The 26748-nt window shown below is 41.2% G+C and overlaps 1 protein-coding gene across 4 annotated transcripts in view; it reads left to right on the top strand.

Moving 5' to 3' along the window:
- The window catches only part of Fchsd2 (FCH and double SH3 domains 2), a 231214-nt gene extending 204812 nt beyond the window's left edge, over positions 1 to 26402 (top strand). For all 4 annotated transcript variants that reach the window (XM_087908664.1, XM_087908666.1, XM_087908665.1 and 1 more), the window contains 8 exons: positions 1648 to 1809; positions 14375 to 14509; positions 19832 to 19915; positions 20034 to 20211; positions 20630 to 20850; positions 21670 to 21799; positions 21893 to 21975; positions 24448 to 26402. In XM_087908664.1, coding sequence (XP_087764790.1) covers positions 1648 to 1809; positions 14375 to 14509; positions 19832 to 19915; positions 20034 to 20211; positions 20630 to 20850; positions 21670 to 21799; positions 21893 to 21975; positions 24448 to 24531 — 1077 coding nt within the window. In that variant the 3' untranslated portion in view covers positions 24532 to 26402. The remainder of the gene's footprint in view (positions 1 to 1647; positions 1810 to 14374; positions 14510 to 19831; positions 19916 to 20033; positions 20212 to 20629; positions 20851 to 21669; positions 21800 to 21892; positions 21976 to 24447) is intronic.
- Positions 26403 to 26748: the final 346 nt, after the last annotated feature.

Here is a 26748-nt window from a genome sequence, read left to right as displayed (position 1 = left end):
TGCTCTTAACCACTGAGCCTTCTCTCCACTCCCTGGTTTTAGTTGTGTATGATGAAAATATGATGGAAGCAATCTGGAAGTAATCATTGCACAACAGTTAGTATATTTAATACTCACTAAACTGCACATTTAAAATAGTATATGTATATACATATACACATGTAATAATAATGAGAAAAGATGCTGTGGCTGTTAAAGAGAGCAAGGAGGGAACCTATAGGACCCTAGTGTTTCTGGCAGCTTCATGACTATTTAAAATCAAAAGGGCTATTCATTAACAATCCACAGTGGCAGCCAAGTGAAAAACAAGCTCTTAAAGCTTGTGCTGGAAAATGTTGATATTATTAAAAAGAAATATTGTTAAACATTATTATTTAAAAGAAAATACTTTGTCAGTGTCATTGAATAGCAGTCTCTCAATTTTAACTAAAGTTCAAGGTAAAAATATCTTCTTGGAAAAGCAGTAGAAGTGCTTTTATGTGGGACTTCATTTTAAAAAGATTACTAAATATATTAGGAGAAAAGCTTTGAATGTCTGTGTTCCAGTGCCAAAGGAGGCTTAGTTATGTCAGAGAAGTAAACAGCTGGGTGTTTAATGCCTTTCACATTATGACTGGATCTGCATAGAGTGCTTTAGGAACAGAGGGAAGGCTATAATGGGTGCCCATGAAGCGAGAATCATTAGAAAAACCTTCATAAAAAGGATGTTTTAACTGACCCTCAAAAGATAGGCAGCCATCATGAAGCATGAACATGCAGAGAACTGTTGTTGACCAGGCAGGGGTAATGTGTTGTACTGGCCGAGCATGTAGTGATGTGGGGCCACAGAGGCCATGGGAAGACAGAAAAGGATATTTCAAAATGTGAAAGCTATCTTATTCCAAATTATTACTCAGAAGTCCAGAGTTGGAGCTGGAGAGATGGCTCAGTGACTAAAAGTATTTACTTGGCTTGCAAAGGACCCAGGTTCAATCTCAGCACCCACCTGTTGTCTCACAGCCCTGTGTACCTAGTTCCAGGGGATCCGATGCTTTCTTCTAACTTCTTCAGGCTCCTGCACTCACGTGGTATATATACATATACTTAGACACACATATATACTAAGTAAATAAATGTGGGGTTTTTTTCCTTAAGAATAAAACATAGGCCTAGTCCAGAGTCTCACAGCATTTTAGAACAAGGGATAACATGATTAGGGTTCATTTGGAAGGCCACGAAAGATGCTGGATTTTAAGATGTTCTAAGCCCCATTCTTCTTAACAGCAAAAGGAAGCCTTTGGGACATTCTCATTTCTTCCTAGTCCTGTTGTGTTTTATGTGTCATCGGTACTGTGGGTGTTGCAATGCAAAGTGCAACAGGTATGACCAAGTGATAGAACATGTGCATCACATGTACAAGGACCTGCATTCAGTCTCCAGCAACCCCTAAATCAGTCACTCAAAAAGATACGAGTATGTCGTTTGCCATTATCAAAAAGGCCCAATTCCTATTGTTGTGTTCATGTTCTCTCTCCTTTCTGTAGATGAAAAATTAATATCTAACAATTGCTGGTAAACATCAAGTTGTTAAAAAGTTGGAAATAATTTAATCAATGTGAAGGGAAATTGCCTTAATCTCCAACCTTATTTGTTTTGTTTTGGTTTTAGATAATTAAATTGAAAGCTGAAGCCCGGCTAGACCTACTAAAGCAGATCGGGGTTTCTGTGGACACGTGGCTGAAGAGCGCCATGAACCAAGTGATGGAGGAACTGGAGAATGAGCGGTGGGCTCGCCCTCCAGCCATGACCAGCAATGGCACTCTACACTCGGTATGCTTTCTTTTCTTGGATTTCACGAATTGACTGTTATTTGCTCTGTAGCCAAACTTGATGAAAATTTAAAATAAAAATAGTGGAAGGTTGTTTCTGTCACTTCATTTAAACTTAACATCAGAAAGAGAAGAGGGAGAATAAAACAAGTGTGTTCCTGTTTTCTTTGTTTTTGTAGTACAGTAAAGAATATTTTGCCAATAATTCGACTATTGGTGTCTATACCCCAAACCATTATTCCATATATAAGGTAAATAGCATTTTAGCTGAAAGTAATAGAAGAGAAAACCTAGTGTTTCTGAAATTCTCAGAGATCTAATGAAATGAACATGAACATTTAGAGAGTTGCAAAATATCTTTTAAAATGTAGGCTCAGAGGTGGATAAATGTCTGTCAGTAAAGTGCTTATCATGCAAGGACAAGGACATGAATTCAAGCTCCAGAACCTATATAACATAGCCAGACTTGGTGGCACATGCTTGTAATTCCTATACTGGGAGCGTGGAAACTGACAGATCCTAGGGCTCACTAGCCAGCCAGTAAAGCTAGCCTAATTGGCAAGTTCCTGGCCAACAAGAGACCTGGTCTCAAAAAACATGTTGGGTGGTTCCTAAGAAATCATGTCCAAGGCTGACCTTTGGCCTCCACATACACATGGACACACACGTATACTCACAGATAAAACATATACAAGACGCAGGCTGAAGAAATGGCTCAGAGGTTGAGAACACTGACTGCTCTTCCAGAGGACTCAGGTTCAATTCCCAGTGCCCACATGGCAGTTTACACCTGTCTGTAACTCCAAGATCTGACACCCTCACACAGACATATATGCAGGCAAAATACCAATGCACATAAAATAAAAATAAATGAATTTTTAAAAAAAGACACATGCAAGGCTAACAAGTTCTGTCTAAAGGGGAATTCACTTACCAGGACAGAACAAGAACCCAGTGCAGGAAGGATTTGACAGGTAACAATTAGCACACAGCTTGTTTCTTCATAGAATTTACCAGTGTCTGTTTCTCTTTGTTTCCTTTCATTGTTTGTCATCCTCTCTGGAATATAATGGCCATGTCTTCTCGCTCTGCCCCACACAGCAAGCGCCATGGCCCACAGTAGATACTGAGTGTCTGCTGAAGGAGGAACTGAGTGGATGGATGAAAGGGTGCAGCAGTGGTAAATGAAAAGCTAGCTTTGTTCACGACGCTCTAATATTTGTGCCTGCAAATGTCAGGTGTCCTTGTTACATAAACCGGCCGGCCAGTTTTAAAATCACTCCTGGAAGTTCTGTCACATTTCCACATAGCACTCCAATCTTCTATAGGAATACATTTATTTATGTAAAAAAGACTGTATAGGTGTTTACAATATAAGAAAAAATAATCTATTGAAAGTTTATTTTTATTTCATTACTAATGGCAATCTGGCCTGTGGGGTTGAAACACATACACTTGACTTTGGGGTTAGAAGAGCTTGTCCTGTTGTCCTTAGGACAGAGTTTCTCCATGTCATGGAGCATCTTCCGATTACATCTTTAAATTTCTCATCTAGCTCAGGTTGTTCTGCTCCACAGTCTATGTGATAGCAGGCTTCAGGCACAAGCTTCTTTGTACTCTGTAGTGGCCCTGCTTCCACATCAGTCAAAATGACTATGCTTGAGCCAGCACCTTTTGAGGATGAATTACGCTGAGCAGGCATGAACCTCAACGTTTGCTTCCTTCCTAGACATGTTAGAGGTGAATGGGACTTGGTCTATCTTCAGTGGTTAGCTGGGAGAACCAGCAGACCTTTGTAGATCTTTGTGGTATATGACAGTATGTGACGAGGTCTCTGTGTGGCAAACTTCAGGTCATTTATATCGAATTCATCAGCACACCATGTAAAAAGTCACTCCTTTCTGGATTTCTTAGGGAATATTATGTTAACCAACTCTTACGATCTCCTCTAACCCCAGAATTTTTGATTCTGTGACAGACTATCAGAAAAACTTCAGTACCAGCTCAGGAAGAGTTTACCCATAAAGAAATGTCATCAGAAGTAGCCCTTGATGGACTTGAATAAGAACTAAATTGAAGGTGTGCTCATGAATCTGAAGGAAGAAAACAAATGGGATGCGCATAGGGGCTTCTAGACATCAGCTCACCAGGAAGCAGTATTTTGCAATCTTATCCTGCCTTTCCTACCCTCTGGCCAGTATTAAAGAGTGTGTAGTCCCTCCTTCAGCTTAGAGGTTATATTTTATGGACAATCTATCAGTTACATTACTAAAGGAAACCTTAAGTCATGAAATAGCTTAATGAGGCCCCAGTACTTACTTAACCTTTTTCTTAAGTATCACTGAAATGATTTAGAGAATTTTGTGCCCCTCCAAACTGTCAGCTAGCTGACTGAGGAGCATGAGGCTGAAATACACATTCGGGCCACCAAATGTTTTCATCCATTTAGATGCCAACAAAAGCATTAGTCATATGTGGAATATGAAGTCTGTCATAAACATTAACAATATAGCTAAAAAATGTCTCATGGAAAGTAAGTGTTATTAAACTACATAATCTATTTGTCTTAGAGAACTATACTTACATGATAATTCTTCCTCCTGTCTCATGCTGTTATATAGAATATAAGATTAGAAGGAATAAAGAAAAGAATCCCAGAATGTGGTGACACATTTAAAAAGAGAGTTGCAGGGCGTGGAGGTGTACATCTTTGACCCCAGCACTCAGGTGGCTGCAGATGGATCTCCTGAGTTCAAGGCCGACCTTTAGCCTGGACTGCATAGTTTCAGGCCATCCAGCTTGATCCAGCTTGAGAGAGGGGGAGTGGAGGTTACAGAGAGATATTTAGTTGTTGGGTAACTAGAGCCTACATATACATGCTCCCACCTGAGAATGGATTACTGCCAGGGACACCATGAGCCACTAAAGTACTCATCCCTCCCTTCCCTTATTTCCCTGCCTTCTCTCACCTAAACCCATACTCTAAAGTTAGAAGGGCTAATTTTGCACAATTTTGCAATGTTTTCATTCTGATGTTACTTGTCACTGGACAATCTTCACAATCTTTTCAGAGTCTCTATGGTCATTCTGTGTAACATTTGCATATATACCATTGTTCATTCATATTCCTGGCTTTTACATGCATGGATTCAACCAACACAAATTTGAAAGTTTTGGGGTGGTGGAGGACGAGAGCATGACAGGAGGCGATCAAGAGACCGCGAGAGATCTGGGCGATTCTGAGCCGAGCTGTTTTTACCGTGTGTCTGCTAGACAGTGTTGTAGTTGGTTGACAAGCCAGTTCATAATGGGATTTTTAAAAAAAAAAAAAAAAAACAAAGATGGGTTTCTGAATAAAATTTGTAGTGATTACACAGTAAAAAAAAAATACATCTGTACTAAAAATAGAGACTGTTCTCTGATCAGTGTACCCTAAGCATATATAGAATATAGCAACTATTTCTATAGCATTTACAGTCTGTTAGATATGCATAGGTTATATTTAAATACTATACCATTTTATGTAAGGGACCTGAGTATCCATGGACTTTGGTATTCACAAGGGATCCTGGATTCAGTCCTTGGATACAAAGAAACAACTAAATTCCTTTTTTCAAGTTTAGGGTTGTTTTCTGTAAAACAAACAATTTTAGTTTTCTGTAGGATCCCACAGTGGAATCTGTAGTCTTTTCTATGAGATTGGGTTTATTTTTATTCTTTCTAGTCTTCTTTTTTCTTAGATTTCTCAGATTATAACTGACACTGTCTGCATGACTTCCCTCAACATTTGGACTAGGCAACCGACAGTCTGCTTTGCTGTGCAGCCTCCCTAAGGATCTGACATTTGCAGATTTGCAGAGAAATAAATCCTGACTCCAGTCATCTTGAAGATTGCTGAGTAATCTGGTTGAAACACAAGGAGACTAATGTGCTTCACCTTACTCTCCAATCTGCCTAATAGTTCTTGCAGTCTGATGGCATTTGTTTTTAAAATATGAAAACTTGTTCATGGGCTTGAGCTAATCTCAATTAAAAGAAAGAATGGATTTCTATAATGAAACAAATAGAAATTGTTAAGAGAATATCCTTGCAAAAAATCTTCAGTTGCTTTCATATTTATAGTACTTTAAAATGGATAGCAGTCTTTTTTATTGAACTAAGTTATATGCTCTAAAAAGCCCATGCTTCTGGTGAAATTGGTATTTCAAATTCTAGTAAGATCAGTTTAGTTCACTGCATTAAGTGTGTCATCCCTTCTCATGAGATCCTTTGCTGCTGAGTGCATACTGTGTATGATTTAATTTCTACAGTTGAGAGAACTTGTCTCATTTTCTAGTAACCAACACCAAAAAGTGGGGCTGGGACTGAAAATTCTCACCACTGAGAGAAGTGTAGCCAGCTATCCTATTACAATTCTTTGAATTTCAGCATAACCATAATATGCTCTTAATCCCACTGTAGTCATGTATGCCGAGAAAAGTAATTGTCACTAAGCTTGGTGGCCTCAGTGATACTTGGGACCCATATGGTAGAAAGAGAAAAGTGACTTCAGAAATTGTTCTCTGACCAGTATATGCACACATGCACAGACACACACACACACACACACACACACACACACACACCTCGCTAAACACCATAATTTTAAAATGTTGATCTCATAGAAGTAGAGTTGAATCGTGTTTCTCTAAGGCTGGATGGTTAGGAAACAAAGGTGATGAGCATTGGTAAAGGATACATTGTTGTTGGTGACTGCTTATTCATTCTTGGCTGCCCAGACCACGAAATAAACACATAGGAATTATATTATTTGCAATATTGTTTGGCCAGTAGCTTAAGCATATTGCTGGCTAGCTCTTCTATTTTTGGTTAACCCATTCTTATAATTTTATATTTTACCACGAGGTTCATGGCCTACCAGCAAGGTTCCAGCTGGCAGCTCGCATCTTTCCCCTCTAGTAACTCCATGGCTTCTCTCCACTCCACCTTCTTTCTCCCAGCATTCAGTTTAGTTTTCTCCACTTAGCTCTGTTCTGCCCTTCTATAGACTCAAAGCATTTTCTTTATTCATTAACCAATAAAAGCAACACATATACAGAATACATCAATACATAACCATAATAAGATCAGAAGACTGAAACCCAAGAGATCTGTTGTGCCATAAAATCACTATAGGGGAGAGCTGGGGAGATGGCGTGGTGGTTAAAAGCACATAGTGCTCTTCTTGAGGACATAAGTTCAATTCCCAGCATACAACAGCCTGTAACCCCAGCTCTGGGGAAATCTGACACCTCTGACTTCTAGGCACTTGCATTCATGTACATATACCCCTATACACACATACATATAATTGAAATAATATAATTCTTTTTTTAAAAAAAAAATCAGTACTAATGGTGATGTGTTTACTGTATTCTTTCCAACACTGGGAGAAATACTGCTAATGTTTATCATCTTCTTGAGAAAATAGTAAGGAAAGCGGATGCTATGTGACTTCAACACAGAAATGTGTGATTAAATAAAGCATGCATGTACATCTGAAATCACTAGAATATCCAACAAAAAGAGAAAATGAGCTAGATAGGGGGCACATAGTCTCAGCTGCTGGAGAGGCTAAGGGAGGAGGAGGGGTTGAAGCTAGCCTGGGCAGCCAAAACAAAATAAGCAGAAAAGATAGTGATACTTTCTTTAAGTAATGGAATAATATGTATCAATAATAATATGTCAATATTGTTAAAATATTTATTTTGTGTATAATGAGAGTTTTTAGGAAAATACTAATTCATATTTGTAAAAACTGAATGTATTTTGTTTTGGTTTGGTTTTTGGTTTTTCCATACAGGGTTTCTCTGTGTATCCCTTGTTGTTCTGGAACTTACTATGTAGACCAGACTGGCCTCAAACTCAAGAGATCCGCCTGCCTCTGCCTCCCAAGTGTTAGGATTAAAGGCATGTGCCTCCACTGCCTGGCTAAACTTAATGTTTTATTCATTTGATTTCTATGGAATACAAAAACTAGCTTCTTTTTACAAGTGTGCTGGAGATGTAACTCTGTTGTCACAGCACCTGCCTGACATGAATGAACTCCGGGGTCCACCTCCCAGTACAACGTGGACCAAATGTGGTAGCGCTTAGGAGACAGAGGCAAGAGAATCAGAAGGTCTAGGTCATTTTCAGCTCCATAGTGAATGTGGGACCAACCTGGGCTACATGAGAGCCTATCTCAAAAATAATTACAGTTGTGATAATACTACTAAAGTTCCTGTGACACCGTTTCTTACCCATAGTCATGTCAAAGAATATTCATCTCATCTCCAAGATAAGCACTTTTCTCCCATTTTATCAACTAAGTTTAAATTACCGCTAAAAGAAAAGAGTGGGGCTCAAGTGCTATATCAGGTGGTTTGTACATTATCTGCATAGAAGAGTTAGTTACTAAACACAATTACTCTGAGTGTATTTACAGATGAGCTGATGGGTTTGGGAGACTTAGTATCTCCTTAAAGCCTGAGTGAGGAGAGAGAACCCAGAGGTGTCTGTCTCTGCAGCCTTCAGACATCATGCCCTTACTCTGTGGATTTCTCTGTGTTTTTCTAATCTTTGTTATTTTAATTACTGTATAGGGTTTTTGGTTTTTTTTAGGTATCATTGGATGTTTTATTTCCAGTGCCATTAGTGGTTGTGTTAAATCTTTGTGTACTGTGTTGACCAGTTGGCACTTGAATTCAGAAGCTTTATTGATATTTCAGCAGCTCTATTGAAGGTTGAAAAACATACATTCAATTGCATTTTAATGTAGATATTCTGATACATTTTAACATATGTGTGTACTAGTGAAAGAACTAGTACAAAAAATAAATATATTTATTACTTTCCCAAACTTTCCTCATTCTCTTTTGTAATCTCATTCATTTTCTGTTCTTCAGTTAACCACTGATCTACTTTCTGGCACTTTAAGTTAGTTTGCATTTTCTGGAATTTCTTTAAAGAGAATCATAGCTTCTGTGTGGGACTTTGAAAACTGGTGATGTTTTTGAGGAATACATGTTATTACTGTATGTTAGCAGTTTGTTTATTTTCATTGCTGAGCAATGTTGCATTGTATGGCAATAGATGTTTACTATCCTTCTACCCATTGTGAACATTTGGTTGTTCTGGGCTATTATTTTTTTTATTATTATTACAAGTCTTGAATTTGGGTGGGATAAGTACTACCAACATATGCTTCTGCCTAGGCTATATAGTGGGTATATATTTAGTGTTTTAAGAAACTAGTATTGAGCCGGGCAGTGGTGGCACACGCCTTTAGTCCCAGCACTCGGGAGGCAGAGGCTGGCGGATCTCTGCGAGTTTGAGGCCAGCCTGGTCTACAAGAGCTAGTTCTAGGACAGGCACCAAAGCTACAGAGAAACCCTGTCTCAAAAAAACCAAAAAGAAAAAGAAAAAAGAAACTAGTATTGGTGAGACAGGTCTATAATTCAGCTACTTGTAGGCTGAGGCAGGAAGATCACAAGTTCAAGATCTGGACTACTGAGTGAGTTCAAGGCCAGACTGGGCAACTTATTGAAACCCTGTCTCAAAATTGAAAGTTTAAAAAGTGTGGGAATTCTGAGACAAGATCTCCATTTATAACCCTGACTGGCCTAGAACCCACTCTGGAAACCAAGCTGACCTTGAATGTTCTTTCTCCCTCTGTTGGGTTTGCAGATACTGACACTATGCCAGCTGGAGGCTCTTCTCCTTTAATAGACTTTGATAATTTGGTTTGCATTTTGTTGCTATTGTAAAACATTTGTCTGTTCTATCCAAATTACTGAAGCTACTGGTGTAAGTTGTTTATGATATTCTTGATTATTCTTTATCTAGAACATCTGTAGTTATGTTGGTTTCCACTTATTCCTGTATGGTTTTGTCTCCTGTTCTAATCGAAGTTCATCAAATAGATGGCTCTCCACAGTGAGAAAGCTTCAGGTTTCATTTGTTAGGGTTTTTTTTCCTGTTTTATTAATTTCTGCTTAGATTTTAATTATTTCCTTTCTCTGTTTAATTTGGATTTAATTTATTCTCTTATGACTTTTTCAGGTAGAAGCTGGGGTTATTGATACTTAGATATTGTCCCCCTTTCTTGTGGAGGTATTTGGTAAACATTCCTGCTACATACTACTTTAGGTTCTTTGCATGGTTCTGCTAATGTGTTCTGCTAAGCATTTAGTTCAAGGTACTTTCTGACTGGCTTTTCAGTGTCTTCACTGAGTGGTAACTTACTTAGAAGTATGTTGTTGAGTTTCCAAATTTTGGGAAGGCTTTTCAGATATATTTCTGCCTTTGATTTCTAATTTAGTTACACTGTCCATCAGTAACACAATCAATTTTTTGAAATTTACTGAGATGACTTTTGTGACCCAGGATGTGATATATAAGAATGTGCATTCTGCTGCTGTTGGGTACTATGTTCTACAAATGCAGTCTACGTCTAGTTGGTGGCATTGCCCATGTCCTCCATATTCTCACTGATGCTCTGTGCTATGCCTTAGGGGAAGCAGGAGTCGTTCCCAAACCTGTGTGAGCTCTAGAGATAATTTTCTCTAATCCTTCTAGGTGGTTCTATTCTAGCTTCAGCTACTTTATTCATACACATACACTAAGCACTACTCAGCTGAAGACTTGAGGCCTCTGCAAATTTCCTCTGCAAAGGATCTCTTTCTGCTCTCCTTGCTACTTCCGTCTGAACTCTAGCTGCTTTGGCCTTCGTGAACCCCCCGTTCTACTCCTCAGTTCAGAGGGCCACCGTCCTCAGCCTGGAAACTTTTTCTGACAGTAAGTTGAGCAAATTGTTTGCATTCCCCAGACACCACTGTCTTGTTGCTTGGTGGTCTGTGTCTTGAAAGCTTTGATTTTTTTTTACCATATTTTTTATGTTATTACATTTATTTACTGAGAGTGAGGTATGCCTTGTTCATCAAGTAGAGGTCAAAGGACAACTTGCAGGCGTCATCGAGTCACTCCTGCCACCGTGAGGATTCCAGGGACTGAGTCCAGGCTTGGCGGCAAGCACCCTTACCCTTACCCGTGGAGCCATCTCACAGTCCCATAACCAGTTTTTAAAATTGTTTCTGGCATGAAACTCAAATCTGGTCCCTAGTATCTATCTTGCTTTAAAGCAGACACTTATATATTATCTTCTTGGGCAGATTGGTCACTTCTCTGTCCAAGTAGAGTTCAGAGGTTCTGCTAGTCAATTTTCTGCTAGTACCTGCTTCCCCTGTATTGGGCGTCAGCAACATCTCTGTGTCTCCTAAAACCATCAAAAGATAATGGCTTACTAAGTGCCTCTCATTTGCCTAGTAAGTGTTAAGGGTTTAATCCTTACGATAGCCCTGTGAAGAAATAGTTGTCCACACTAGACACCTGAGGTCACTGAAGTTTAGAAACCAAATTACATCCCTGGAGTCGCACACGGCAAGTGCATGATAGTCAGTATTCACATCCAGCCTGTCAGACTGAGGCCCTCTGCTTCCTGTCTGTTCCTGAGAACACCACAAAGCTTAAGGTGCCAGGTGCTAGAAGACAGCACTATAGGAACTCCCACGGGGTTCTTCTCACTGCCCCTGCAGGAAGAGTAAGCATTTGACAGCAGTTTAGGGAGAAAAAACTGTAAGTATGTCCAAGAAGAAATGTTTTGATTGAAGGAAGAAAGAAGTGTTGAGAGTGTATTCCTTAAGATAAGATACAAAGGAAGACTGGGATTTACAGATACTGGATCAAGAAAACAAGAGAGCAATGAAGAGGATGGAAGAGGGAAAGGAAGAAACTAGTCTTAGATGCTGTGCTTTAGAAAACTGCTGAAGTCAAGCAAAGTGTCTGACAGTGGCTCCTGTTGTCACTAAAGCCTTCTAGTCTTTCCTGTGAACTAAAAGCAGAGGAGGCAAGAGGAATGTTTGTATCAGCCCATGCTGGCAAAATAAATGCTCTGGACTGATTCCCAGTACCAAAGCACAGTACATGTTAACATTTTATATATATATATATATATATATATATATATATATTGGAAACTTGTTCTAACCCTATTTTTATAAATGTCTGAGTATTTCATGTAATATAGTAAAATGTCTGTAACTTTTCCTAGAGTGTGAAAGCAAGTTCTTCTGAATATATAAAATATGTTTAAGGAGCTAGAGAGATGGTGCAGGATTAAGAATGTTTGTCCTGCTCTTACAGAGGACCTAGTTCCCAGCACCATAACAGGTGGCTAGCAACCACCTGTAACTCAGGCTTCAGGGGACCTGTCCTCTGTCTGGTACTCACACATACACACACACACATACAAAATTAAAAATAAAGTAAATCTTAAAAAAATAAAAGCCGTGCAGTGGTAGTACACACCTTTAATCCCAGCACTTGGGAGGCAGAATGGCTCTCATTGAGTTCAAGACCAGCCTGGTCTATAAAGAAAATTCCAGGACAGCCAAGACTGTAACACAGAGAAACCCTGTCTGGGGTGGGAGGGGTGGACTCTGATTGGCTATGGTAGCTTTTACCTGTAATCTGAGTACTCAAAAGGAAGAAGCAAAAACTTCCAAGTTGAGCGAGCCTAAGATACATAAATTTCAGGCCACTCAGGGATACATAGTGAGACTCTGTCTCAAATAAACAACCAAATGAAAACTGTAAAACTCTGTGCCTAGTAAACAGTAACTCCTATGAGCTACTTTCAGTCCCAACAAATGCTTGTGACTTTATATCTGTAACTTTGACTATTCTGCATACTTCTTAGAAATGGAGTTGGTGCTTATCCTTTTATGGATATCTTATTTCACTTAGCTTAATTTCTTAAATATTTTGTGCCAGCCAGCACTTCTTCCATTGTAAGACAAATATTCCATTATACATGTGTACTGTGTTTCATTTACCTATCCTTCTGTCAGTGGAACCTTGGTTGTTACAATATTGTTCCTGTGAACATCAGTTTGTAAGCATCTATTCAAGTCTATGCTTTCAGTTCTTTTAGGTGTATACCCCGGGAAATTTCTGAATTCTATGTTTAATTTATTAAGAAAACATTATACTGTTTTCCACAGCAGCTTTGTTATTTACAGTCCCACAACCAATGTACAAGTTTTCAGCTTTGTTACATCCTCAGCAACATGTGCTCTTTTGTCTTTTCTTGATGATAAAGACCCAAATGAATGGGAAGTAGTATTTTATTGTGGTGGCTTTTAGTTGGTTGTTTTTATTGTTTTATGTTTGTCTGGAGAGTTGTGTTTTGTTTGTTTGATTGATTGTTACAGGAGTTCATGGAACTCAAACTGGCCTACACTCATGATATAGCCAAGGATAATCTTCCTGCCATTGCCTTCCAAGTCCTGAGATTATAGGTATGTGCTACCAGATGTCACCCTGTAGCCTAGACTGGCATCACACTCAGAGCATTCCTCCTGACTCAGCTTCCTGAGTACTGATATTACAGACATGATCCATCATGCCTGGCTTGCTTGTGGGAGTGGATAGGTTTCTTGGTTTGTTTTGAGACAGGGTCTCTTGCAGCTCATGCTAGCCTCAAACTTGCTATGTGACCTTGAATTTCTGCTCCTCTTCCTTCTGAGTGTTGAAATTGCAAGCATGCGTCACCACCACACCTGGTTTATGGAGTGCAGAGGATGGCACCCAGGTCTAAATGCATATTAAACAAGTACTCTTATAAACTGAGCTGTGTCTCTAGCCCCTTCATTGTGATTCTGATAGTGTCTTTCAGTAACAGCACTTTATCATATTTAATTCTGCTATTGGTCATGACATGAACCCTGTATTAGGTGCTATGTTTTCTAAAAACAGTGTGTGAACTTGCGGTTCTACCTGCCATAGTTATAAGACTGTTTCTCCACGTCATTGCTACATGATAACATAAGAGGACTTTGTTATAGCTAGCATTTAACAGCAAAAAGTGAAGGGATACTGATAAATTACTTCTTAAATACTTGAAAAAGTTTGTCTGTGACAGGGTCTCATTTAGTTCAGGACCTACTGTCTTGCTAAAGCCAGCCTTTAATTCTAGCCTCCACTTCCAAAATGCTTGAATTATACCTGTTTTTACTTTATTTATTATCATTTATATATACATATGTGTATATGTGTATATATGTGTGTGTGTGCACGCACAAATGTACCATGATGTGCATATGGAGATCAGAGGACAATTCTTGGGAGTTGGTTCTTTCCTTCCACTGTGGGATTTGCTATTGGAACTCAGGTCATCAAGATTTGCATGGCAAGTACTTTTTACAAAACCAGCAGCTTTCCAGCCTGACCTTTTACGTGTGTGTGTGTGTGTGTGTGTGTGTGTGTGTGTGTGTGTGTGTGTAACTCCAAGTGACTTGAAACTAGATTATAAATATTCTCTGGTCTTTATAATATGTAAAATGCAGTTGAGGACAGTCATTTCTATGTGTGGTTGAATTGATGAATTAATATTTTGAAATAATCAGATTACAAGTGGGGTTTTTTTCCTGTTTTCTACTGTTTTCCTGAAATAAATGAAGTAGCCAATGGCTTCTAATTTTTCCTAGCTTAATGCAGATGCTGAAAGAGAAGAAGGAGAAGAATTTGAAGACAACATGGATGTTTTTGATGACAGCAGCTCCAGCCCTTCTGGCACTTTAAGGAATTACCCACTTACCTGCAAAGTTGTTTATTCCTATAAGGTTTGTATGACCACCACCACCCCACCCCCGTATATTGGTGATAGTAAATTGGACAACTCTGAGAATTCATGAAACTCTGCTCACACTGTGCTGGCTGGCATAAAGCTGCCATCTGTTGATAGCAACAGGATGCGGTAGTGAAATGTTAAGACTTTGCCATTGATTTTTTTGCTTAAAACCCTGTCTCTAGCCAGGCGGGGCAGTGCAGGACTTTAATCCCAGTACTCAGAAGCAGAAGAAGCAGGCAGATCTCTGAGTTCAAGGACAGCAGGGCTACACAGAGAAACCCCGTCTCAAAAGAAAACTGCCATCTCTGCTGTTCTGAGTGCCTAAGCATACACTCAGTCTGTGCACGACCCAGTGTTTTGGGGGTTTTGTTTGTCTTAGGGATTTCTTGGTTTGTTTGTTTTCCTGTATCATAGGAACAGTATCTACTTTGAAGACTAAGTAACACTTACAAGGCAAAGCACTGAACATAGTATCCCACATCTCATAAACTCTTAGTGGCTAGAGTTCATGCCCCAGCTTGGCATAAATCTTTCATTAGGATGCCCCTCCCCTCCCAGATTGAGAGCAAAAGAACAAAGAGTCTTACAAAGTAGTTGTAGAAAAAAATCCAGCACAGTAGCCAGTGGCTGCAGTCCTGACTCCAGGAGCACTCAGCTCCTTCCTCTGAACACCCTGTGCTCTTCACTCCTGCCTAGTGCTCTGCTGCCTCACCTCTCGGTTATCTGCTTCTCTCCCTGGAAACCCAGCTCAAAAAGCACCTTCCGCAGGACGGTGGTGGTGCTCGCCTTTAATCCCAGCACTCAGGAGGCAGAGACAGGTGGATCTCTCAGAGTTTGAGACCAGCCTGGTCTACAGAGTGAGTTCCAGGACTGGTTCCATAGCTACTGAAAAACCCTGTCTCAAAAAAACAAACAAACAAACAAGAAGGAAGGAAGAAAGAAAAGCAAGCAAGCACCTTTCTTGCAGGAGAGAGGGCTTAGCAGTTAGAAGCTCTTGTTGCCCTTACAGAGGACACAAATTCGGTTCCCAGCGTCCACATAGAGCAGTTCACAACTATTGTAAGTCCAGCTCCAGGCCTCTGGCCTCCAAGGGCAACTACGTTTACAGTCATACACATAATTAAAATAAAGTAAATCTTTTTAAAAATGCCTTTCGTGTAAGAAAAAAAAAATACCTGCTTGGGTCATCCCAACAGCCTACTCAGACCCATTACCTCTTTCATTTACTCTGAACAGTCATGCATTGCTTAACAGTAGGAATACATTTTGAAGAATGCAACATTAAAGTGACTTCAGTGTCCGTCAAACATAGAGTTCCATAGCCTGATAGGAGAGCTTACTGCTCACTGAGCTGTGTGCTCTATGTCTTATGGCTCATCGGGCCATAACGAACAAAACACATGCGGAGTACAGGGCTGCTGTCAGCTAGCATGCTGCTTTACCGTAAACTTCTGTGTGAGAGAGAGATTCTCATGGAACCCAAGTTAGCCTCAAACTAATTTGTAGCTGAGGATCATCTTAAATTCCCAATCCTACTGCCTCTACCTCCCAAGTGTTGAGATTTCAGGTGTGCACTTCCAGGCTCAGCTCTATGGTAAAGTTGTTTTGGTTTGGTAGAGGGAATATATCCTAATACAATTCTCAGCAGAATGTGGTAGCACATATCTAGAATACCAGCACTCAGGAGGTTAAAGCAGGATGACAGAAAGATCAAAACTAGCCTGAACTATACAGAGAGTTCTGGGCCAATCTAAGTCAAAAGATAAACAAAAAATAAAAGTAAAGCAAGAAATAGTGCAGTAGATTCATTGACATTGCCGTACCATATTATCAAGTGTTGCATAAATTGTGTATGTCTGGCAGCACAGGTTTGTTCATATAAATAATCACTGCACAGGCATTGAATAGTGTGTTGCACTATATTGTATCATGATGGCTACAACATCATTAGATGACAAAGTTTTCGTCTCCATTATAATTTTCTTTTTGAGATAGGATCTAACTCTGTAGCCTATGTAGAAGATCCCTTCAGACTTGGGGCAGCCCTCCTGCTCTACCTACCAAGTTCTGGGGTTACAGACAAGAAATACTACCTACCGTACCTGACTTTTATTGTAATCTTACAGGACCACTACATATGTTGTGTAGTCCATTGTTGACCATAACGTAATGAAACACATAATTGGACATCTGTGACTAACTAAACCTTATCATATCCGTTTTCCTATTTCTGTGGCTCCTCACTGAAGAACCACAGAAACAGAACCTTTGTTTTCTTTATCTGTGTATGCTCAGCACCTGTGACAACGCCTGGGCACAGGATGCAGTGGTAGAGTGAGTAAATGAATGACACAAGGGAGACGTGAACAAATGAGTCCTTCTCTGACCACTGTGATAAGACAGTAGAAGAGGAAAGCTAGCAGATGATAGGGAGAACTTTCTGACTGTTGTGCACTGATACCCCACCTCCACCCCATGTGCTGAATGCCGGCCACATCTACTGCTCAATACCAGTTATTCCTGGACTTTTTTAAGTTTGTCATCCATTCATTAAATTTAAACACATAATTCTTTTTCCTATAAGGGTTAGGGCTCTTGCCAGTGTAACTTGCCAGTTTTGATAATCATCTGATTTAAAGTCATCTTCTGAGATACTTGGAAAGGTCTTCCAAGGTATAGAGCTAAAGCTCTATTTCCTGATGTTACTTCTTGTTATGTTTCCTTGCAAGTTCCAGAAATAGAATTTGTGATACTTAAATGGAGAGTCCTAAGACCCCAATTGATTTCAGACAGCTCACATTCTTCCCCATCTCTTCTGCTGACACACCGGTCGTTTCCCTGGTAAACCAGAGTAGGAATCAGAAGTTTAGCCTAGTAGTAGCGTACTTCATTAACATGAAAGACTCTGGATTCAAATCCCAACCCTTGGTCCTGTGCTTGATCCCCAGAATCCATGTAATAGAAAAAGATAACTGATTTCCAAAAGTACACAGACATACATGTAGGCAAAACTCACATAAATTTTTAAAAAAGTATGGCGTGTGACAGTGTACATCTTTAACGCTGGAACCCTGGAGGCAGAGGCAGGCAGATTTTTGTGAGTTCCAGGCCAACCAGAGCTACATAGTAAGACTATATCTCAAAAACAGACAAATAAACCTTACTATAAATGTCAGATAAAATTAAGAATACCAGAATCTCTGTATAATCTTCAGCTTTTCTACAATAAATAAGCATGACTTTTAAAACCAGGAAAGCAAAATACAGGAAATTTAAAGATAGATGGGAATGGATTTCTGACTTACTGAATATTCAGACTTAAAGGACACAGGATTAAGATTGTTTATTTAGTAGCTATTTACTAATTTCTTGCTATCTGTAGTTGGAATGAGAGAAGAAACATAGCCCCACTTTAAGTCATTTAGTAGGAAACCCACAGGAATGACCATAGCTGGAGTGCTATGCATGGAAGTTGCGAAGGCCTCACAGAAGTAAAAGAGAAGAAGCAAGTAGCTCACGGTGGCTGTTCTGGGATGCTCACTGCACCACAAGTAATAGAAAGAACTACTTTTGCTTGCTTCTTCCTAATCCCTTTAGTAACCCTATAAGGAAAAGATAATCAGACGCCCCATTCATTTAACAAATGAGTGAACACCTCCATGTGCCAGCAGTGCTTTTTTTTTCTAGGTCTGGAATGTGACACTGACCAAAAGCCTCTGCCCTTAGTGGACCTTATATCCTAGCTAGGGGGAGGGGGAAGAAGCCTAAAGACCAAAGACATCTTTTTAAGAAAAATTAAAATTTTATATTTTTTGTATGTCTATATTTTGCCTGCATGTGTCTTGTGTACCACATTTGTGCCTGGTGCCCACGGAGGCCAGAAGATGGCATTGGGTCCACTGGAACTGAATTTACAAATAGTTGTGAGCTGCCATGTGAGTGCTGCGAATTAAACCCAGGTTCTCTGCAAGAACAGCTAGTGCTCTACCAGCCAAGCCGTCTCTCCAGCCCTCAACAACATCTTAGGGTCATTTGCCATAGAAATTGACAAAAGTTGGACTATTCAGCAGTCTAAGCAGGTTGTCCACACCTTTAATCCCAGCACTTAGGAGACAGAAGCAGGCAGATCTCTTGAGTTCAAGGCCAGCCTGGTCTACAAAGTGAGTTCCAGGACAGCCGGGGCTAAACGGAGAAACCCTGTCTTGGAGTGGGAAAGAAAATCTTGAGTCCTTTCTCCATGTAGGAAGCAATGGCATCATCCATGATCTGGGTTTTGATGAAATGGGAAAGGTATCTCGGGAAGCAAACCTCTTTCAGCCGTAGTTGTGTGCAGCATACCGCGCAGTAAGTGGGTGCCAGAGGATTGGAAATTCAGGGTCTGCATAGCAAGATTGAGTGAGGTCAGCCTGGATTACATGAGATCCTAAATCCCCCCCAAAGAAAAGAAAATGTGACTCATTTTATGACCTTCTATTTCTTTGTATAATTTAGAGATATTTTATACTTGAGATTTGAAGAACAATAAAGCCTTGTGTGATAATGGACTTAGGGAAAACTTTGAAGACTTTTTACTGGAGAACTAGAAGACATGTCACATATGACAGACAAGACTCTTCAGGAAGCCTTGGTGGAGGCTCTCCTTTCTTGGTGGAGTTCCCTCTGGAGCATCTGAGTTTCCTCTGGGTTCTGTGTCTCAAAAGCAGATGTGGTGGTGGGTGCCAGCTGAGACAGTAAAGCTACTAGAGTTATGGAGAAACATCCATCTGGAGAACCCACCTCAGTCATTGGCTTGCTCATAACTTTCCTCTTTGATTGCAGAGGAGCCCTCAGCACTGCGCAAGCCACACTGCAATCCATGTACATGGTGTCTGTGTTTTCACTCCATGCACTTCCATTCGAGGACCTTCTCTGTTACTTATGCCTCCCAGGTCATCTTGGTTCTGTGCTTATTCTTGCCATTGACCACCATTCTCCAGAGAATGGCATGACTGACTTGACATTTGGAGTAAATGAAGGCATTATGCTGAATAACTTGTGGCAGATTAGCACAGCAGACAAGCGAGCTGGAAGCAACACCCATGCCCTCTGCTCCCAGCTCTGCACTCTGCTCACTGAACCTGATTACTCTCGAGGAGCCAGTTTCTGTTGCAGTTTTATTTTGTTTAGTTTTCTGAAGTAAAACTTCACCTCATCATGACAGTTTTACAACAGTGAAATTCTGTTTCTCAAAATCATTTCAATATTTTCATAACCAGCTCACATCTGCTCTGTATCTAACCTTTTTGATTTTGTTCATGGCCATCCTACATTGCAGGCTTCTCAACCAGATGAGTTGACCATTGAGGAACATGAGGTGTTAGAAGTGATTGAAGATGGAGATATGGAAGACTGGGTAAAGGTATATTCCTTTGCTCATATCACCCCTTCTTGTGATGTTTTAGGCATTTATTTTGGTTCTTGGTATACTCTCTCCAAATGGTGTGTACAAGCATGTTTTCCCCCTGTCTTTTACCCAGGCTCGAAATAAAGTTGGACAAGTGGGTTATGTTCCAGAGAAGTACCTGCAATTTCCCACCTCAAACAGCCTGCTGAGCATGCTGCAGTCTCTGGCTGCTTTGGACAGTCGGTCACACACGTCCAGCAATTCCACAGAAGCAGACCTCGTCTCAGGCAGCCTCAATGGAGATGCTAGTGGTAAAGACTAAAATAAGACTCTCAGTCTGGTCACAGCTCTGACCTAAACTAGCACCTGAAAGTTACTAAAGCCTTTAGTAGATTTAAAAGCACTTTATGTTGTATGTCTTCCTATATTTGATAGCACTAGTCCTGTTCAGGAGAAGCATAAAGTTACTTTCAGTGAGTAGAAACTTAAAACTTAATTTTGTCTTGTATGATGTTCACTAGTCCTGGAGCAAAAGGGTGGCTGCAAAATCAGTCCTGCTGGCTAGAATGGTGTGTGTACACTGTTACCCTAGTAGTTGGGAGTTTGAAGCAGAAGGATTGTTGCAAGCTTGAGATCAGCCTGGGCTACAGAAAAGACCTTCTGTTAAAGTTAAGGACAAAAGCAATGCATTTGTCTGTTCTCATCGGTTTGTCTTTCTCTTGCTTTCAGTCTGTTTTGTGAAAGCACTTTATGATTATGAGGGCCAGACAGACGACGAGTTGTCCTTTCCTGAGGGAGCAATTATCCGTATCTTGAACAAAGAAAACCAGGATGATGATGGCTTCTGGGAAGGGGAATTCAGTGGGCGAATTGGTGTATTCCCATCGGTGCTAGTGGAGGAGCTCTCAGCCTCAGAGAATGGTGACACTCCATGGACAAGAGAGGTTCAGGTACATGAGGGGGAAAAGATAGATAAGCTTCTCCTTCCTTCTGCCCCTTAATAGCCAGGTGTCTGTACAGCTGAATTTGGAAAACTAGAGACTTGTTAGGACTTTGTAGAAAATGATTATTTTACATTCTATTCTCTTTCCCAAATTGTTTTCTCTGAATTCATTAAAATACTGAATTTCATATGACATTTAAGAGATTTTGCTGGAGAGAAAGAAGCCAGGCAGGGGATGTATTGTCACAGGCTAGCTTCTGCAGTATGGTCTTTAGCTGGCCCTTCTACCTCACTAGAACCCTGCCTTTCCCAGGTTCTACCAAAGCTCGGGGGGCTCAGTTTCCCTCACCACAACTAAGTGTTGTTTTACGGGAAATTGTCAGTTTGATTTGTCCTCTCTAGAGATCTGTTCCAGCAGGCCCGGCAGATGGAAGGGTAAAGCATGTGATTATGACTGCTTAGTCTGACATGGAGAAGACCTAGGGATGTCAGAAACTCAATAATGATTTTATCTTCACACATTTGTCCTCCATTTTGTTCTTCACAGGTTTAGCTGAATTGTCTAGTAGAAGAATGTTCCCATTGACTTAGTAACTGTTTAAGATCCACTAGAATCAATAGAATAATGAAATTTGAGAAGGAAGTGTTAAGTGCAATACGAAGTTGAAGCTTCAGAGTTTATTTCAGACCCATTTGCTTCTTGAGACTGACAAGTGTTAACAGTTATAACTTAGCTCCAGAGAAAGGAGAGGCGTGCTGAGCAGCAGGACAGCCAAGCACTCCTTCCTGAGGACAGCTTCTCATAACTCTGCCTCCTTTGCTGCAGATCTCTCCATCCCCAAAGCCGCACACATCCCTGCCTCCACTGCCGCTGTATGACCAGCCTCCCAGCAGCCCTTATCCCAGTCCAGATAAGAGGAGCTCCCAGTTCTTTCCCCGGTCTCCTTCAGCCAGTGGTAAGTGTTCTGGGCACACGCCCTCAGCATTCACATCTATCACACTAGCATCTCTACTGTTCAGTTGTCAACCTCTTGGGTTCTCTCCCCCAGAAAACAGCCTTCATGCTGAATCACCAGGGTTCTCACAAGCCTCAAGGCAGACTCCTGACACCTCATATGGCAAACTGCGGCCTGTAAGTCTCCTATTGTAAAGAATTGCATAGTTCTTTCAAATTGAAAGTGAGAAATCAGTTATCCCCCATGGTCCCTCTTGTTGCTGATCTGCCATGCAGTTTGGAAAGAAAGGCTATAAAGTGAGCTGCGGGTGGTGACTTTAATCCCAGCATCAGAAGGCAAAGGCAGGTCTCTGAGTTCTAGGCTAATGTGGTCTATAGAGCAAATTCCAGACCCCCCCCCCAAAAAAAAGAGGGAGGTGTTAGAGATTTGGCTTACCAGTTAAGAGCACTTACTGCTACTGCAGAGGGTCTGAGTTTGGTTCCCAGCAGCAACATACAATAGTGGCTCACAACTGTCTGCAACTCCAGTTCCAGAGAGTTCAGTGCCCTTTCCTGGCCTTCTCAGTCACCAGGGCAGGGATTCACATGGTACACATAAAGAAAAAAAAAATCATTTTTCTTGAAGGGAGGAAGGCTATAAAATAACTGATCTAGTGTACATTGGAACTTTCCAACTGAGCCAGGGAAGATCAAAGAGGGTAGCTGTGCAGTGCTTAAATACAAATATAATACAGTTCTAAAGTGAAGCAATTGCTTAGCATACATTTGTTAAGAACCCATTTTCAACTGGGCTGTAGTGGCACACACCTTTAGTCCAAGTAGAGAGGCAGGCAGAAGAGACCTGGGTTCAATACCCTGCACCCCTGTGACAACTCATAGCCATATGTGACAACTCATAGTGCTCCAGTTCTGGGGATTCAGTGCCCTATTCTAGCCTTCAAGGATACTGCATATACAGTAGTATATGCAGGCATGCAGGCAGACAAAACAGGTACACACATTACAGTTTTTTTTTTTTAAAGAACCTATTTCTCTGTGCTTTATTTTCTGAAGGACATGTTCTGACACGGAGTTATCTCTGCAGTTAGAAGTCTGTCCTCCCACTCACATCTACCACTGCACTCCCAGGCCACAGCCTGAAAACTTGAAATCTAGAGGAGGCAATTTTATTTTATCTGAATTTGATACCTTAACCACCTTGATCCACTGGCTTTATTCTTCAGCAGATGTGCCCTGAGAGCCATCTTGGGGTCTTTGTTAGGGAGACGCTGCAGTGATGGGCAGCACCTGTGTTGGTTTCTTCCACATTTTTAGAACCTGGCTACTAGCTAGGCATGGTGGCACATGCCTGTAATTCCCAGTACTTGGAAAGCAGAGGTAGGAAGGTCATGATTTCAAATCCAGCCTAGGCTATGTAATAACAAGCCTTTGTCTCAAAGACTAGGAGGCCAGAGCAGACAGTGGCAGCAAGGCTGTCAGGTGAGGGGAAAGAAGTGAAGAAGACTTGCCATCCATCTCTGTAGATTCCCCTCATGGTTCTGTTTCCATGCTAACAGCTCCTGTATTCGTGTCTCTCTCCTGAGCTTTGGCTTGTGGAATCACAGCTTAGATGCCCCACGCCCACAAACTCAGCAAAATGGAACTAAATCTGGACATGTTCCTTCTCTGAGATCTTGCCTGTGTGGACCCACACCCTCCTCCAAGTCTTGGGGTCATTCCTGCTGCCTTATTGGTCCCAGCCTCCTACCCCTCACCGCAGACACTTACCAGAGAGTAAGCCCAGCAGGTTTACTCTCAGAACCTTCCACTGCTCTGAACTGTTCAGGTTGACACCATCACTCATCCAGATGACCAGGACATCTCCTAAGTCATCTTCAGAGTACTCGTGTCTACCTACAGTCTCTCTCTTCTCAAGCTGTTGAATAATGTTTTCCCACCCAGATCTGACACTCCTTACAACCAACCAAAACCTCTGCCTACAAATAAAGCCCAAGTTCTTGATTCTTTTTTTCCTTCAACTTCTGTTTTCAGGGCTCAGGATTGAACCCAGGGTCTTCAGTCTGCTAAACAAGCACTCTACCAGTAGGCTACATTCCCAGCCCTGTTTTTTGTTTGTTTTGAGACAAAAACCTCATGGTATAGCTCAGGCTGGCCTCTGGCTTTGTGCAGTTCTGCCTCTACTTCCTTCATGCTGAGCTGTACCACCATGCATGGCTGTAACTGTAAAGCCCTTTGCTACCTGCCTCTGCCTATCCCTCCAGCCTCCCTCCCTGTGGCTCTCCTCAGACGTAGTGAGCAGTTCCATTCCCTGCATCATGTCTTCTTTTTTGCTTCGTTTTTTGTTGGGTGGGTGTGTGTCTGTCTGCTTATCTGTCTGTCTTCTTTCTGACACCTCTAGGCCTTTGCTTTGAGAAGGGTTTTAGGACTACAGAAACACATGTCTTGGGACATTCAACCTAACAAGCAATCTGATCTGACGTTTCATGCAGAATGGGACCTGCTTTTCAGGGTAGGGAACACAGGGAAAGCTGGGAGCATTTCCCAGACAGTAAGGTGTCGGTGTCTATAAAGAGGAGCATTGGAGCTTTCCATGTGTCAGGTTCTGAGTCAGCAAGCTGAATGACAATCCTGCAATTGTCTCCTGCTCAGGTTCGGGCGGCACCCCCACCACCCACACAGAACCACCGACGGCCAACTGAAAAAATGGAGGACGTGGAGATCACACTGGTGTGACAGTGTGTTTACCTTCTGTCATTGCTACAATCAAGGCCAGGCTGGAGTTTGGCCAGTCGTTTTTAGGCACCTTTGCATGATGATGACTCTTGAACAGAGCAAAACCACGGAGGATTCTATGTGACTGGTTGGCCTGATTGTGCCTTTTTTGTTGTCATTTTCTATGTCATCTCTCCTACCATAGCACAAACCATAGCGGGTCCTAGATGCAGAGGGGGGCAGCTCTCATGCCTTATGGTGGCCCATTTTTATATGAGACTCAAGGCCAGACCCAGATCCAGGGCACAGCCCCAGAATTACTGCTCATGTGCACTTGTACAGTATATTACTGTAGTCACAAGGCTGTGGCAAAGATCTCATCTGTCTTCAAGTGGATTTTGCTCTTCTGATTAAGTATTAATCAGATTATGTTGACTATATAAGGAAATAAGAAGGATCCAGGAGAGGCTGGCTCCTCCCTGAGGTTCATTCCCATACTGAAAATGCAACCCTACTGGGAAGAAAGTGAACTGCCTGAGCTTAGCGCCAGTTGCATTAATGCACATCTCTTCCACAACTAACAGATTTAAAATAACAGTGTCCTTTGTATTAATATTTATGCCATTCATTTAGTATTAGTGGGCTAACCTGGAGGGACTGAAGCCACATCTTGCCCATCACATAGAAGAAGGGAGTAGAAGGGAGGTTATGGCAAAAGCAGAAGTGGAGCCTCCAGATCTGAAATGAGCCACTTTAGTGTTCTTTTTGTCTCTGGGTGTTTTCCCTCTTGGTTTTTACAGTGTCTACGCTTCTGACCAGTATCCTTTGAACCCAAGTGTCTGGCTGCATTGAGGACACGGGTCTACATTGTGCAGCTTCTCTATGGGGAAGGCCCTTATATTATTTTATTCCCAAGCCAGACATAGGGTTGTGATTGGTGCAGGTCGGCTGTCACCTACAGAAAGTGCAGCTTCAGGTTCCACAGCCCTGGTATTTGTCTGGGGTGAAGAACCTGTGGGCCCTGGAAGAAACCTGTTTCCTGTGGAAAGGATAAAGGACTGCACACCTGCACAGGTGAAACCAAGGAGACCAGACCTGCAGGTCATGGGAGAGCCACCTGGTGTTCCCTATGGCCACAGCAGCAGGGCCCTGAAGGGCTGCCCACAATATGGACTGTAGGTCTTCTTGACCTAGGAAACAAAGTGATGTTTGCCAATTCCCTTTTACCTTGGTTAGGAAATGAAATTCACAGATTTAAAGGTTGTATGATGCTTTGAAATTTCCATCCCTCCTGAGAATCTCTAAAAACTTGAAGTGCTCACATGTCCCCGTGGGATCTTTGACTGATATCAGAGCTGAAGGGACTTTCAGTCATTTGATCACTTTAGCAATGATGCTCTAATGACTCTTCTCCATAAATCTGGATTTTTGTTTTTTGGATTTCTTTATCTGTTGATCTATTTGAGGTCTTTTATGTTTATCAAACTTATTCTTAAGTTTAAAAAATTAAAAAGGTGTTTTAAGATTTTCAAATTTGCTGATCTTTAAAGTGCTTATAATAGAGCAATTCCTGCCACCCAGTCTTGTATTCTCTTTAGATAACCAAGTTGTCCTTGGATTTGAATTTCTCATAACCTCAGAGTTATTTGAACTCTTTTGTTATATTTTAATTTTTTTTGGAAGAGCTGCTAATTTTATTTTAAGGACAACGTTGAAAAATATGCCTTCTTTTTAAAAAATAACGCTTCTCTCCAGGCCGAGTAGCGGCATCACCGTGCACAGGTCAGGGCTCAAAGGAAGCCTCCTCCGTGCAGATGCGCTTTCTTTACAGTGGCTGTAAAAAGTTTGTATTTATTATGTATAAAATGTTGAATAATAAAAAATGGAATTAAGTTTTCCAAGTGTTCTGATTTAAAAAAAGAGTTGATTAAACAGAGAAAGGAGAGGGGGAACTGCTTCTTACAAAGATGCTCCTGGGCCCTGCTTAAACCACTTACCCTGTGCAGGGAGCAGGCAGTGAGTTCACCCAGGCAACAAGACCCTAATGCTGTTCTTTTCCAGGGTGACTCTTAGACATGCTGGTGATCTAGTTACAAGATGAGTCCCTCTGGCTTCCAAACAACCACAAGCCAAGGAAGAGAGCACATATTTGTGGATCAGGACAGTTTTTGAGATGGCTTTCTCTCCACCTTGCAGAAGCAGTTCCTTGATCATCTCCCTACAGAAGTGCTTTTTCCC

This window comes from Myodes glareolus, chromosome 7 (genome assembly GCF_982192425.1).
Source record: "Myodes glareolus chromosome 7, mMyoGla1.1, whole genome shotgun sequence".
In the NCBI taxonomy this organism is placed as follows: domain Eukaryota; kingdom Metazoa; phylum Chordata; class Mammalia; order Rodentia; family Cricetidae; genus Myodes; species Myodes glareolus.
The sequence above is the reverse complement of the archived record's forward strand: the minus strand, read 5'-3'. Positions and strand labels throughout refer to the sequence as shown.